The sequence below is a fragment of the Diabrotica virgifera genome, chromosome 4 (assembly GCF_917563875.1).
Source record: "Diabrotica virgifera virgifera chromosome 4, PGI_DIABVI_V3a".
Classification (NCBI taxonomy): Eukaryota; Metazoa; Arthropoda; class Insecta; order Coleoptera; family Chrysomelidae; genus Diabrotica; species Diabrotica virgifera.
This window is the reverse complement of record NC_065446.1, coordinates 145938504-145954304: the sequence shown is the minus strand read 5'-3', so window position 1 is coordinate 145954304 and position 15801 is coordinate 145938504. Positions and strand designations below refer to the sequence as shown.

The following is a 15801-nucleotide window of genomic DNA, read 5'->3' as shown; positions in this document are numbered from 1 at the left end:
TTAATTTTATACGAGGTGTGTCAAAAAATATGAAATTCGCTCAATATTATAGCACCTTTATATTTCACAGTATTTCAATTAGAAGGATGTAATTGCATATTGACACATAGTTTTTAATTCTAAACAACTTTTTTAATAACCGTTTTCAATAATGTGAAAAATAAAGGTACATTACTCTTGAGTGAAATTCATATTTTTTGACATAACTCGTATAAAATTAATAAAATGTCATATCTGCTGGTTGAATCTTCGGTCTTAGGACATACAGAGATTTTTATAAAGAATACCTTTTTTTCGTAAAAGTAATAATAAAAGAGTTATCGTATGTGTAATGAATAAAAACGAAGTTAGTATCAATAAATTTGAGAAAAATTTGGAAAATATTTTTTTCCAATTAGAAGCATGTAATTACATATTTGAGCTTGGTTTTTATTTCCAAACAACTTTTCGTAATAAGAATTTTCGATATTGAGAGAAATAAAGGTACTTTACCCTTAGCCGAAATTCATATTTTTTGACATACCTCGTATAATATTGAGAAAATTTGATATCTGATAATTGAATCTTAGGTTTTGGGGCATGCAGAACTTTTTATAAAGAATAACTTTTTTTCGTAAAATTAATAATAAAAAAGTTTCCCATATGTTTCCAACTCAAGTAGACACGCTGTATATATATATATATATATATATATATATTGATACATGTATCCATGTGACTTCCAAAGTAGATTCTCGTAATACGTTGTTACTTCATATATACCGTTATGACTTCCGATTTCGGAAGTCACAACATTTTGCCTATATTTTTACGAATTTGGCTACTAGATGGTATCAGAAGGCTTATATTAAAAATTTCGCTGGAAGTCATATCGTATCTAACATACTCATAAGATCAGATTTTAGTTCGACGGTATATCACCAGCGCTAGTGTCGCTCCCGTGCTACTATACAGGTTATGTACACAACGCGTAGCGTCTTCCGTATACCACACCGCTCGGTGTGACTTCCGTTTTTTGGCAACCCTGTGTAACGGTTTCCAGACATTTATCTGTTGTAGATTCGCGGTCCTAATCGTACTTAGTGTTTTGTGTGCCTTTTGTTTTTAAACATGAATAATAGCAGATCTGCTTTACTTTTAAAGTTAGCCTTAAATGAAGGTACAATAAGTGATTATATATCTCTATAATTATATATTTTCTGTACTTATTTCAATCTATAATATTTACTTACCTATTTACTTATATAAATTCATTTTTCTCGTGTTTTTGTTTACTTCCTTTTTTACAATGAACTTCTAATTTAATCTACACTCACCGGCACGAAAAACGGGCACCCTAAAAAAATGGGTAATTTTTGATGTCTCGTATCTCCCAAACCTTTGGTCCGATTTAAGTAATGTTTTTAATATGTTATAGCCTTATTATTTAACAATATAGTTATGATAACATTGTTGATAGACAGGTAAATTTTCATTGTATACCGGGTGTACCAATCAAACTGGGTTTTTTTCTCAATTTTCACAACACCCTGTGGAATATTCTAGCCTTTATAAAATATTTAAATTAAAGCCTAACTATAGCTCCAGGTTTTATTAACATTCTGTTTTTTTATTCATTCGCTTACGTTGGATAATAAAAAAGTTAAGGACTTTAACAACTAGCCATGTTCTTTATCGATACAGGTGTTTCTAAATAAAAGTGCGACAAATTTTAAGGGGTAATTTCTGCATGAAAAAATAATGATCGTTTGGCAAAATAATTTTATATTTGCAAGCATTTGCGGACATAGCTTTATCAAGTAAACGATCATTATTTTTTCATGCAGAATTACCCCTTAAAGTTTGTCGCACTTATTTAGAAACACCATGTATTGATAAAGAACATGTTTAATTGTTAAAGTCCCTAACTTTTTTATTATCCAACATAAGCGAATGAATAACAAACAGAACATTAAGAAAACTTGGGGCTATAGTTGGGTGAGCCAAGTAGGCTGAAAAATCGATTTTATAGTTATTGTTATTTCGAAAGTAATAAAACGTGTAAAAATTACAAAAAAATTGAATGTACAATTACAATTGAATGGAATTAAATACATAAAATGAATCAAGAGCGATAAAAAGTTTAAAGTAATAAATTCTAGTAATAATATAAAATACAGTAAACTCTCTCTTAAGGGGGTAGGCGCAAAATCTCTGTCCAATGCTATTTAGGGTCAATCGGGGGAAATGGAAACGATTTTTGCAGACTTTTCTTTAAAATTATCTAGAAAAAATATAAATGAAAATTTTAAGTTCTCCTGTATATGACTGATACTTCTAAGCTTATTTTGTTAGAATATACACAAAAAGACACAAACATTTTTCTTAAAGCCAGACTAGGAATTTTTTTAGAGTGTTTCCATTTACCCCATGAATGTTTTCATTTACCCGTAATATTGGGGTAAACGAAAACAACCTGTTATTTACAACGAATATCAGCTAAGCTCACTAAGAGGTAAATGGAAACATTCTTAATACATCCTTGAGTAACGATGATACAAAAATTTCCAATAAAAAAAATTTATTTATGAAAAGTACAAAAAATAACAGAAAAGAGAATTATTAAATTTAAGAAATAAATGTGAATAAAACCTAAGTAGCTAACTTTAGTACATTTTAAGACATTTAGTAATAAACATATGAAAATAAGTATCTAGCAACAACGGTAATCTGAAATATTTGGGAAAACATATCGACCGCGCATAATATTTGACGGTTTTATTATAGCTACTATTTGGTCAAAATCAATCACTTGCTTATCTTCTACCAAGGGAAATATGTAGGTGTCAGTAGTTTTACTGGATTTTCTAAAAAATTTTGCTGAAATGTTAATATCCAAGTCGACTACTTCGGCAACAAAATTTTTCTTGATTTGTTTTTTAGTGCCGAGATTGTAAATAAATTTCACAATTATAAAGTCTCCAACTTTCACTTGTATTTTTTCACGCAATTTTGCAAGTGGCATGTTCATCTCTGTTTCATCCGAGCTCTCAAGACTTTCGGCTTTGACTTTCTTATTCTCTTGTAAAAAATGCAACTTTCTTGAATCCTCCTCTGAACTCTGTTCGGTGTCTGAATTGACAAACTTAGAATCATCGGATTCATCATGAAGAGACATTGTGTCACTGGAATTATCATCGGAAGAACTACTAGATGTTTTCTTTTTTAACTTATTTTCTGTAGTGTTGGTTTTACTAGTTTTTAATTTCGCAACTGTTTTGGGTCGTTTTATTTTTTTATTCTCAGCTTCTCTGAACCTAGCAGCCACCTCTTCCGTCGTTACTACCTCTCCGTACCGCAGCTGCTTTAAACGAGGTGTTGGTTTTTTTGCAACTTGGATTTCACTTGTCAAGGATCTTTTTTCACGAATTGCTTCAGCAAAGATTTGAACAATAGCAGAGGGTGAACATGGAATAGAAGAATCAGTAACAGTAGCTGGTAGTGATGGTAACTTAGAGGGTCCAGCCTTTTCCAATTCTGCCGCTGATGAACCTGAAGAGCCAGGTCCTTCCGTTTCCGAAACAAAACCAACAGATGAATTTGAATTTTCAGCTTCTTGCATTTCTGGAGCAGGTTCGATTACAGAGCCGACATCACTTCTCCGTTTTCTTTTCTGATAAGCTAGAAGCGCTATTGGATCAAACAAACTTTCTGGAAAACGCTTTCGATTTACTGGACAAATTCCTGTGGTGATGAAACCAGCTTTAATATTTGATTTTGTCATAGCTTCTGCCCAAACTAAGCCCAAGAGTTCAACAAAATCACGCTTTTGCAAACGTCCTGTTCCAACTCCAATATTGGCCTTACCAAACTCCACCAACTTTCGGTCCCATGCTTTTTTCACTGGGCCAAATACGCATTTGTCAAGGGGTTGAATGTTGTCTGTGAGATGGCTAGGAAATTTGATAATTTGAATATTAGCCTCCATAGCAAGTTCTATTATGCGTAGACTTACGTGGCTGCTGTGACCATCATATAGAAGTAGAGCGGTTGCATCTGGTAGTTCCAGCTCTAAACGTTTTTTGCGCACATGGGGTATAAAACAAGTTTGCAGCCAATAAAAGAAAGGTGTTTCTTCCATCCATCCATTTCGCGTTGTTGCGTACAGAGTACCAGGATAAGCGGCGGGTGATGTCCAACGAGCCTGGACCGCAGCTCCTTTGAATATGATCAGAGGTGGAAGTATTGTGCCGTCTGCTGCTGAACATGCCAACACTGTGGTGTTTTCTCGACCTGAACCCCCGCTAACGCGACTTAAGGTTTTTCCTTTGATGCCTATGCCACGGACTTTTGAAGGATCCGAACTAAATCCAGATTCATCAGTATTAAATGTAAATGATGGTAGGATATTGTAAGTTGAAATTACTTCTTCCAATTTATCAAAGAAATCATAAACTATCTCTGGGTTTCTTGCTAACATCCTTGACTTTTGGAGATGTTCAGCTTTCTTTAAGGTTAACCTAGGATGGCGGGACATGAACCCAATATACCAATCGTGTCCAGGTTTTCCATCCTTAAAGCTCGTTTTTATATGATTTTGTAACACGTAATTCTGCACTAATTGAAGCAATTCATCTTTTGAACAAGGATAGCCCATTTTCGATCGTTCCATGAGATATTGAGCAATATCATGTTCCACTTCAGGTGTGAAAATGGGATTTCTTCCACCACCTAGTTTTCCTTCAGCAATTTTACGACCTTTAATTCTATTGAAGATGTTAGAAATTGGTATTCCATAGAGAGCAGAAGCTTGCCGATATGTTAAATTATTGGTTGAAACGTCAGCAACTGCTTTTCGTAAGTCTTCTGCTGAATATGGCCGCGCCGATCTCTTTCTAACGTAGTTTCGTGGCATCTGAAACAATTTAGAGTTACAACAAATTGTTTGGGGTAAAAGGAAACATATTTTCTTTTACCCCAAATATGTGTTTCCATTTACCCCGAACGTATTATTTAGATGGGGTAAATGGGAACACTTCCTAGTTCCCAAACGAACAATATTATTTAGCTAACCTTAAAAACAACATCTAAACATATCATTTGTTTACCATGATACATGCTAAGACTAACAGTATAAACATATTTAATAATGAAAACGAGATTATTTTATTCCATTGCTTGGTTTGCTCGTCAAATTATATGGTAGTAAATAATTTAAATGAGCTTACCTTCGCATTAATCGTTCACCGCCATGAAATATTATAGAATGTTAGGAGCAGTGTTGCCGCTACAACTAACAGACAAACTGCACATTAATAAGCGGGATGTTTGAATACAGAGTTTAAGCTGTTTTCAATTACCCCTAGTTTCCATTTACCCTGATTGACCCTAAATACATTTATTTTTTTCGAATCCTGAGAAAACTAATAAATATTTTTTAAAACATACACCCAGAATGAAAAATTATTATTGCGGAGGACCGAAAGTCCCTTAGAATAAACAAAAAGTTTCTTTTGAATGAAATATTCGAAATTAAAAATCACACTAACTTTTCTCTTGTTTTTTCATCCCATTATCTTTATTAAAATAAACATATATTGGGTATATAAGTTATTAAAATAAACATTACATAAGTTTTCAGGGACTTTCTGCCCTCGGTAATAATGTAAGATTCCATTCTGCGTTTAAATTTTTCAAAAATACTTATTAGTTTTCTCAGGATTCGAAAAAAATTAATGCATTTAATTAGCACTGGACTAAGATTTTGCGCCTATCCCCAACGAGCACCTCCTCTATACGGACGGTATTTAAAACAAAATTCATTTGCCGATATACTGAGCCTGTACTCTTCCGGACAATCCCTTAAAATGATGTGTACCTAAATGAAAAAAAAAATACATAGATATTTTTTCCAAATATTTTAGAATACAAAACTACAATATTTATATTTTATTATTTCAAATTAACACAGAGATGACAACGAGTGATATTTAATAACTCTTTACCTTATCAGCAGTAGGTAATAAAAATCTGGTTCTAGTGTGGGATCCGTCATTAAAATATTTTGTGTGTCGGTCATTAAAAGAAATGTGACACCATAACGCGTTGCTCTAATAATACTTTAACATTGATATTATGTTGTGACTAAAAATGTTAACGGAATGTCTGCTTGGCAAAAGAAAACATCGGCACAATATCAGTTTTCTTCTTTGATATGTTACCTATGTGTATGCCAAATTTCATGTCAATCTTAAGTGGTTTTTTAAAATTTATGGGTTTTGCAATATTTTACCGTCAGCGAACTAATAGAAGAGGATCCGATATAAGGCCGATCTGCATCGATATATTTAATGGATAACAATAATTATTGGATATGTAATTTAGTATGTTAACAAATATAAAAAACAAGGGGTGCATGATCTAATTTTCTTCTGACTATAATCAATTAATAATTAATAAATGACTTTTATTTACTCTATGTCATATTATAATATATAAATTTTTAGTTTGTGAAAACTGTCATTATAGATAGCAGTGCTTTAAAGTAAGCATGAAGTAACAATGTATTTTAAATGGGATTTACTTTTTCTCACTGTTTTTGACACACTTTCATATAATTAAATATTCTTTCTTAACTTTCGCGTTTCATGGTGATGACATCTTCTTTTTCTTCAAGTGCCATCTCCGCGAAGGAGGTCGGCAATCATCATAGCTATTCGGACCTTGGAGACGGCTGCTCTGAAAAGTTCGTTTGATGTACATCCGTACCATTCTCTCAGGTTGCGCAACCACGATATTCTGCGTCTCCCTATGCTTCTTTTTCCTTGAATCTTTCCCTGCATAATGAGTTGGAGCAAGTTGTATCTCTCTCCACGTGTAATATGTCCGAGATATTCCAATTTTCTGGTTTTAATTGTATTTAAGACTTCCATTTCTTTATTCACCTTTCTCAGAACCTCTTTGTTTGTGACGTGTTCTGTCCATGATATTTTTAGAATTCTTCTATATACCCACATCTCGAATGATTCCAGTTTTTTCATTGATGCCGCATTCAAGGTCCAAGCTTCCATTCCGTAAAACAGAGTCGAGAAAACGTAGCACCTAGCCAACCATATTCTTAGCTCTAACCTTAGATCTCTTGTGCAGAGCACAAGAGAGGGGATGACATAATGAGCAATAAATTACAAAAAAAAATTTGACAGTTTTGTGGTTTGAAAGAAATTAGAATTTTTATATGTCACAGTTCTAAGAATTGTAGAATAGAAATGAATTCCAGTGTCGAAGAGTTACAGTATTTTTATTTGTTTATCGTAGATAAAATATTGTATGAAATTGTGCGTGAAGTACTTTTTGCGAACTTACGCGATGTATAGCACTCACTCCGTTTCATAAATAACTATTTTCATATATTAAAAAAAAATGTTTCGACCCGGGTAGATATTATTCCAGATTTTCAGATTTGGGCACAGAGTTGGATTGTTGGGGCATATATGGAGAGCAGGTAGCCAAACAACTATAAACTCAATTTTACAATGGAGACCCGGAGTTAGAAGGAGACGCGGAGGAACTAGAATAAATGGTTACAGGAATTAAAGGAAGATTTATATAGGGCAGGAATTAGAGACTAGCAGAAAAACAAAAGAGGATAGAAAGAAATGGAGAAGCATAGTCAATAGTATCGAGTAGCAGATTGGGAAAAATCTGCTCGAAAAAGATGGATCTAGATAGCTTTTTAGCGGGTAATCCCCACCTGGAGGGTTTAGCCATTTAATTTTTTATTACATATTATTATTGGTACATCAAAAATTAAAAGGACGGTGCCTGTAATAAAGTCTAAAATATTAAAATTTTCTATAAGTTCAAATTTATTTATTAACATTTTTGATATAATTTTCATCAATAAATGACTTACTATTAACACTTTTTTAATTAATTCCAATAAATCCATTTTACAGCAATAATAATATATTAGTATTTTTGTTAAAATAAATATCAATCATATTATCATAAATAACACAGGTTTACAAAAAAAACTAAATTTCGGACAATTTGACGAAACCATATGACAAGGGGGTTTTTGGAGTGGCTGATCACAAATCCGGGGTCTGCTCACCTCTATCGCGTCAGGTAAAGGTCATTTCAAGGTCAAATCAAGATAAATCGACAGTCGCTCTGAAAAAGTATATTAGGGGGTTCTTGGGGTCGCTGAAGATGAATCCGGAGTCCGCTGACCTCTATCTCGTCTAGTTCAACGTCATTTTAAGGTCAAATCAACACAAATTGACACAATTGCTCTGAAAGTATAGGGAGTTTTGGGGTCGCTGATCATGAAAACTGCGGTCCGTTGAGCTCTACTACGTCATGTAAAGGTCATTTCAAGTTCAAATCAGGAGGAGTTAACAAAATTGATTTGACCTTGAAATGGCCTTTACCTGACGTGGTTGAGCTCAACGGGCCCCAGTTTTGTGATCAGGGACCCCAAAAACACCCTAATATACTTTTTCACAGCGATTGTGTTGATTTATCTTGATTTGACCTCGAAATGACCTTCAGCTACACGTGATAGAGGTCAGCGGATCCGGGATTCGTTATAAGCGACCCCAAAACCCTCCTAATATACTTTTTCAGAGCGACTGTCGATTTATCTTGATTTGTCCTTGAAATAACCTTTACCTGACGTGATAGAGGTTAGCGAACCCCGGATTCGTAACCAGCGACCCCAAAAACCCCCCTAGTCATATGGTTTCGTCAAATAGTCCGAAATGTATTTTTTTGTAAACCTGTATAATCAAAAGAATATCAATATTTTAATTTAAATAGACAACTTTAAAATACAGACAACTGTATTCACAGTAAAAGTTTCAAAATATCACACGCTCAAAATAGGAGGTAAATCTAGCAGACGAGTCGTTGTGACTTCCAAAATATGACAACACCACTGGAAGTGACAACGCGCCTTGAACTACCCTATATATGGAAGCCATAACGTATGCTGTACGCTTCGGTATATACGTTTATATATACAAAATTTATTTTGGTAAATCCTTTCCCCTCAATAGGTAGACCCATTTTATAAGCCCCCTTTTACCAAATACACAATTTTTAAAAAATAATTCCTAGTAGAAAAGGTGGAAGTCGGACAGCCTCTTCTGTATACCGGAAGTCACAACTTAACGTGCATCAATATATATATATATATATATATATATATATATATATATATATATATATATATATATATATATATATATATATATATATATGAATTATATGCAAACAATCTACCTACTTGTTTTGGTAATGAAACCTGTATGGCCTTTCACTTTGAAGGCACTAGATGGCGCCCGGTATTTAAAATAAAATACCTAGAACGCCGAAAACAAGAGGCAATAATTGCTGCTTTCTACTTTAACAAAAGTATGAAAATAATGTGTAAATAATATACGAAATTAATATTCACACCTCCGTCTCTCCTACCATTCGTAGACCGGTTTCTGCATTATTGCGTCATCAGTACGACTTTATAGGAAAGACGAAGATGAGAACATTCCTTTCGTATATCTGAGGCCGCGATGCAGCCAAAAAGTCATTCAAAGACTGGTGCAATCTGAATTATATGCAAACAATCTACCTACTTGTTTTGGTAATGAAACCTGTATGGCCTTCCACTTTGAAGGCACTAGATGGCGCCCGGTATTTAAAATAAAATACCTAGAACGCCGAAAACAAGAGGCAATAATTGCTGCTTTCTACTTTAACAAAAGTATGAAAATAATGTGTAAATAATATACGAAATTAATATTCACACCTCCGTCTCTCCTACCATTCGTAGACCGGTTTCTGCATTATTGCGTCATCAGTACGACTTTATAGGAAAGATTTACATATATATATATATATATATATATATATATATATATATATATATATATATATTTTCCCAACCCAAAATGGTGGATGTGTGAATTATTCGTAAGGGGATTTCTCCACATTCTCTATTTCATTTGATATATATATATATTTATATATATATATATATATATATATATATATATATATATATATATATATATATATATATATATATATATGAAAAAACAAAAGATGTAGATCTTTGAAACACACTCAGTGATCAAAAGATCCACAGGTACTGGTTTGGACGACCACTCGTACGAAAACAAACAAATGAAATAGAGAATGCGGAAAAATCCCCTTACGAACAATTCACACATCCACTACTTCGGGCTGGGAAAAATTTTTTGAATAGAATCGAAGATCCAAACACCAGCTCTTAGAAATGTGTTTCGCCCTCTTCAACCTCTATGGGCTCATCGGTGAAGATGAGAAGTTGAATATCTTCAGACACATTCCAATCAAAAAACAACATTCGAGACCTAGACATAGCAGGAACGTAAATCTACGCCCAACCTGACAATGCCATTCTCAAGTTTTAATTCCCTAATTACTTTAGAGTAAGTAAGATAATGTTTATGAAAAAACAAAAGATGTAGATCTTTGAAACACACTCAGTGATCAAAAGATCCACAGGTACTGGTTTGGACGACCACTCGTACGAAAACAAACAAATGAAATAGAGAATGCGGAAAAATCCCCTTACGAACAATTACAAGAATGGCATTGTCAGGTTGGGCGTAGATTTACGTTCCTGCTATGTCTAGGTCTCGAATGTTGTTTTTTGATTGGAATGTGTCTGAAGATATTCAACCTCTCATCTTCACCGATGAGCCCATAGAGGTTGAAGAGGGCGAAACACATTTCTAAGAGCTGGTGTTTGGATCTTCGATTCTATTCAAAAAAAAAAATTTTTCCCAGCCCGAAGTAGTGGATGTGTGAATTGTTCGTAAGGGGATTTTTCTGCATTCTCTATTTCATTTGTTTGTTTTCGTACGAATGGTCGTCCAAACCAGTACCTGTGGATCTTTTGATCACTGAGTGTGTTTCAAAGATCTACATCTTTTGTTTTTTCATAAACATTATCTTACTTACTCTAAAGTAATTAGGGAATTAAAACTTGAGAATGGCATTGTCAGGTTGGGCGTAGATTTACGTTCCTGCTATGTCTAGGTCTCGAATGTTGTTTTTTGATTGGAATGTGTCTGAAGATATTCAACCTCTCATCTTCACCGATGAGCCCATAGAGGTTGAAGAGGGCGAAACACATTTCTAAGAGCTGGTGTTTGGATCTTCGATTCTATTCAAAAATTTTTCCCAGCCCGAAGTAGTGGATGTGTGAATTGTTCGTAAGGGGATTTTTCCGCATTCTCTATTTCATTTGTTTGTTTATATATATATATATATATATATATATATATATATATATATATATATATACATATATATATATATATATATATATATATATATATATATATATATATATATATATATATATATAGAACTGGATTCGAAATCCGCTGTATTTATCGACCATGCAAGTATATTCTATAACACTATAAAACAGTGTTGAAATTATCGGGAATTGCGGTCTGTGGCTTAGATTGAAACTACATTTAATTCTGTTGAATTCGATATTTCGATGAGTATTTATTAATTTTTCATCTTCATCAGGAACAAACTACAAAATTAACTAACAGTTAGGTACAAACATAATATTACAATGATATAACTTACGAATTGTTGTAGGTATGTTATATAAAGCAATTTAACTTAAAGCTATGCATGTCGTTTCACGAGAACGTCGGGGGCAGCACTGAGTCAAGTATCTTTTCTCACATGTGTTAAGGGTCAAAAGTTCCAATATCGAGCCATCTGTTTTTATATTCTGCTATTTTTCGAATTTTAAAACATTGCAGTAAATTTCGCTTAATCTTGTAACGTTACAAACGTCACATCTTTGATATTTTGTTTTTAAATAATTATTTTACCTTATTTTCTTTAATATTTCATTAATCATTATCTTCTTCTATTTGGTTTACCCATTTTCCCCTTTAAAAATCGGTTGGCGCTTTCTTTTATTACCCTTTTTTATTATCTTCTATTTAATATATCTCTTTTTATTTAAATCATCATACTGAACATACCTCGTATATTCATACTCTCCAAATATCTGTATTTTCAATACGGAACATGCCGCTACTTCATAGTACTTGGTTGTCATTTTAAATGTCGTTTTCAATGACAGTGTCACTTCATCGACTTGACCCCCTACTTCCTGACATACACTGGAAGGGAAAAATTAATCCTTAAAAAGGCATGTAATTCGAAAATTAAATCATTTTTATTTCAACAAATCATCTTCCTCTTGGGGTGAGCTGCATATAGTTTTTTTTAATAATTTCTTAGAGTAATTATATTTCTCCGTCATAACAGTTTTTCTAATGTTTTTTTTATCTAACCTTCAAATGTTCAACCATGTGTTTGGTTTCTATATTTCTTTTCATCTATTAATATGCACGTTTAGTAATCAGAATTGCCAATTACTATTTCTGAATACTATTTGGCAAAGGTATATTTTGGTTTTTCTTCTTGATGATTGATATGTGTCTCTGTTTTATAGTTTTTGGGAATAAAAGCACTTTCCTCCCTCCGGGAGCTGCAAGCATCCTCAAATCGCCGGCGATAGAATAACGAGGACCATGTCATCAGGGCTGCAACCGCATTACCGAGACTGCAACGACCAACATCCGTAGGCCTGGTGGAATACAACACCTACAACCCCAGAGCCTGTTGCAGAATCAGCAGCAGTACCATACGACATCAAGAAGATACCATCAGCTACCAAAAGCCATAAGTATAATCCAGAATTGTTAGTTTTTGGCAAGAATTTAAATACATTTGTCAATGCAATTTACTAAGTCATTTTATTTATTATATCTTTATGAACAATAAACATGATTAGTTAAAAACTATGTTTTGTTTGCTTCCATTCCAATTTTCATAGTTCATATCTGAGGTTAGGACAAGACGAACACACACCTGAGTGACTGAGCTAAGCTAAGGGTGTGACGATGGCTATCTTGGTTAGTTGAGGTAATATTTTCGAATATTGTTTCAATTAGCTGGGGTAGTCCATTGCTTACTCGTTTCACTGGCGCCCAACGTTTCTCATGTGTGCTTTTTCGTTACACTGGCGCACCAACGCACTTGTCTTATCCGAAGAATCGAGCTGTGAATGTGTGGTTTAGTAGCAGACAACAAGCATTAATAAATACTATTTTCATATATTTCATTTTTATATTCAATTTTTGCAGTAAATCTATATATATTATCTATTTTGGTACTTTTTGACTAATTTTTATATATTTTCACATGTTATGGGTCAAAAAGTATTACCAGTTTCAATAATTTAATTATATATTTCAGCATAATTGATTTAAAATACATTTAAGTTGCAAATATTGGTATTTTTAACATTTTGATACTTTTTACCTACTTTTTTGGCTAATTTTTATGTTAGGACCTTGATAGTAATCTCCACATGGTGTTTTTTCTGTTTTTTTTTTTCAATTTAACCAGTTTTTTTGGTAGTTCTTCTTTAATTACTCTTATTTTGTCGTAACTTTCCAAAACCCAAGAGAATTTTTCCATTTATTGTCATATTTTCTGTACTTTTTATACGTACTATTTCTTCTACGTTCTTTTTATAGGTACTTCTGTGTACTCTAAAGTGCATTTAAATCTTGTTTTATTACTTATTTTCAATTACTTTTTACTTATTCTTATATTTCCTAGTTGTTTTCATATATTTATTACCAATTTTGTATAACTACCAAAAATTTTGTTGTTTCCGTCGAACTTTCTGTTCGGATGGTATATACTACTTTACTTGTATAGTAAAGACTAGGACAATTTTCAAGTTCTTTTCTTTCATTGAGGTATTTTATTCTTATTCTTCTTCTTTACGTATTCAGAATATTAATTTAAATCATTCTTCTTCTTCTTGTGTTGAATCTTAAAAAATTTTTGTTCGTAAAGCATGATATTTTACATTTTTCAATTTTTTGCATTAGTGCACTTATATTAATTATGATAAACATTATATTCAACATCTTTTTTATTTAACAATGCCCTATTTATCTATATATTATTGTTTTATTATTTTATTTTGGGTGTTGTACTGATTTTTGATACAGATTAGCACGAAAGCCTCATCCGGCACTTATAAGTTGTGTATGGCTTATATATAGCTGCATAGACACCTAGTGTTTTTTTTTTCTCCTAGGGTACATATAAGTTATCCATAGGGTTGGGCCAGATCATAAGAGTCTGAGTTCCGTTTTTTTGGTCTTAATGACTATTGATATACAGTTTAATGCTGTATATTATTTTTAGGATGATGTCTTTTATAAATTTTTTCTTTTGGAGTTCAAACATTTCTATGCATATCTACTTTTAGAAATCTGGTGTAGAATTGTGGCGCTTTGAAGTATGATTGTAGTTTAGCTACTAGCATTTGTTATTTTCCATCTGTGCAAATCATATTTATGCATTTTTATACATATATTTTGTTCTCTAGTGTAGATCCCTGGTATGCATTTGATGGAAGTAACATTTGCATTATGTATCATTATCTCTCTCTCTTTATTAACTTATTGGTTAAGTCTTTTAGGACTAGTTTTATGCAGTTTTTTTCAAACCCTTTGGTGTAGAACTTTGTCTTATTTGGCTTTCCATATAGTTGGTACTTATTTTTTTTTAATGGTTTATCTATAGTTGCACTTGCATTTCTTTTTATTACTTATATTATACTTATATTATCTTTGTCTACTAATATGCTTTTACTTACCTTGTTATATTGATTATTATTTTTATTACCTTACTTTCCGTACTCGTTATCCAGGGTAGTGGTGGTTTGTTCGAGATTCAGTTGTTAGTAGCTCCAATATCTATTTATTTATTTTATATAGGATGTGATATCCCTTATATTTACTTAAATTTGGTTATATGCCTTTTATTTTATATAAATACCAGAATATTTGCAATGCAATTCATTTTTAATATGTCTACATTATTTGACTATGGTTACTTACTTACTTTTGGATTCTTAGTAAAATTTAATTATAACTTACACTTTATACTACATGTCTTTATAATTTTGAATTAATTACATATTTTTTAAAGTACATTTATTTTTTTTCCAGAGATAGATATTCTCTGATGTCATTTATTTATAATGAATAAATATTTTACAGTGTGATGAATACTACAATTCATTGGGTAATATTTTTATTTTCCCCAGAGTAACATCTGAAAATTATTTTGGTACTTTAAAATTTTTTATGATTAATAATTTAAATTAACTATATACATTGACTTAATATTTACTTTATTATGAGTATTTATTTTTGATTTGTTCTGAACGATTACTACTGCATATATTTATTTCTGGTTAGAACTATGATTTCTTGTTTTCCTTGAGAAAAATTTCTCACCTGTGTTCGAAATTTTTCTGATGAGTGGAGGGAGTGTGTAACAATCCTGTTTTCTTTGAGAAAAATTTCTCACGTGTGTTCAAAATTTTTCTGATGGGTGAGAGGAGTGTGTAACGTTACAAACGTCACATCTTTGATATTTTGTTTTTAAATAATTATTTTACCTTATTTTCTTTAATATTTCATTAATCATTATCTTCTTCTATTTGGTTTACCCATTTTCCCCTTTAAAAATCGGTTGGCGCTCTCTTTTATTACCCTTTTTTTATTATCTTCTATTTAATATATCTCTTTTTATTTAAATCATCATACTGAACATACCTCGTATATTCATACTCTCCAAATATCTGTATTTTCAATACGGAACATGCCGCTACTTCATAGTACTTGGTTGTCATTTTAAATGTCG

General features: G+C 32.3%; 1 protein-coding gene across 1 annotated transcript; it reads right to left on the bottom strand.

Moving 5' to 3' along the window:
• Nucleotides 1–2692: 2692 nt before the first annotated feature.
• LOC126883682 (uncharacterized) lies at nucleotides 2693–4894 on the bottom strand. Its single transcript, XM_050649343.1, has one exon. The coding sequence runs from the start codon at nucleotides 4892–4894 to the stop codon at nucleotides 2693–2695; it is 2202 nt and encodes a 733-aa protein (XP_050505300.1).
• Between the last annotated feature and the right edge of the window lie 10907 nt (nucleotides 4895–15801).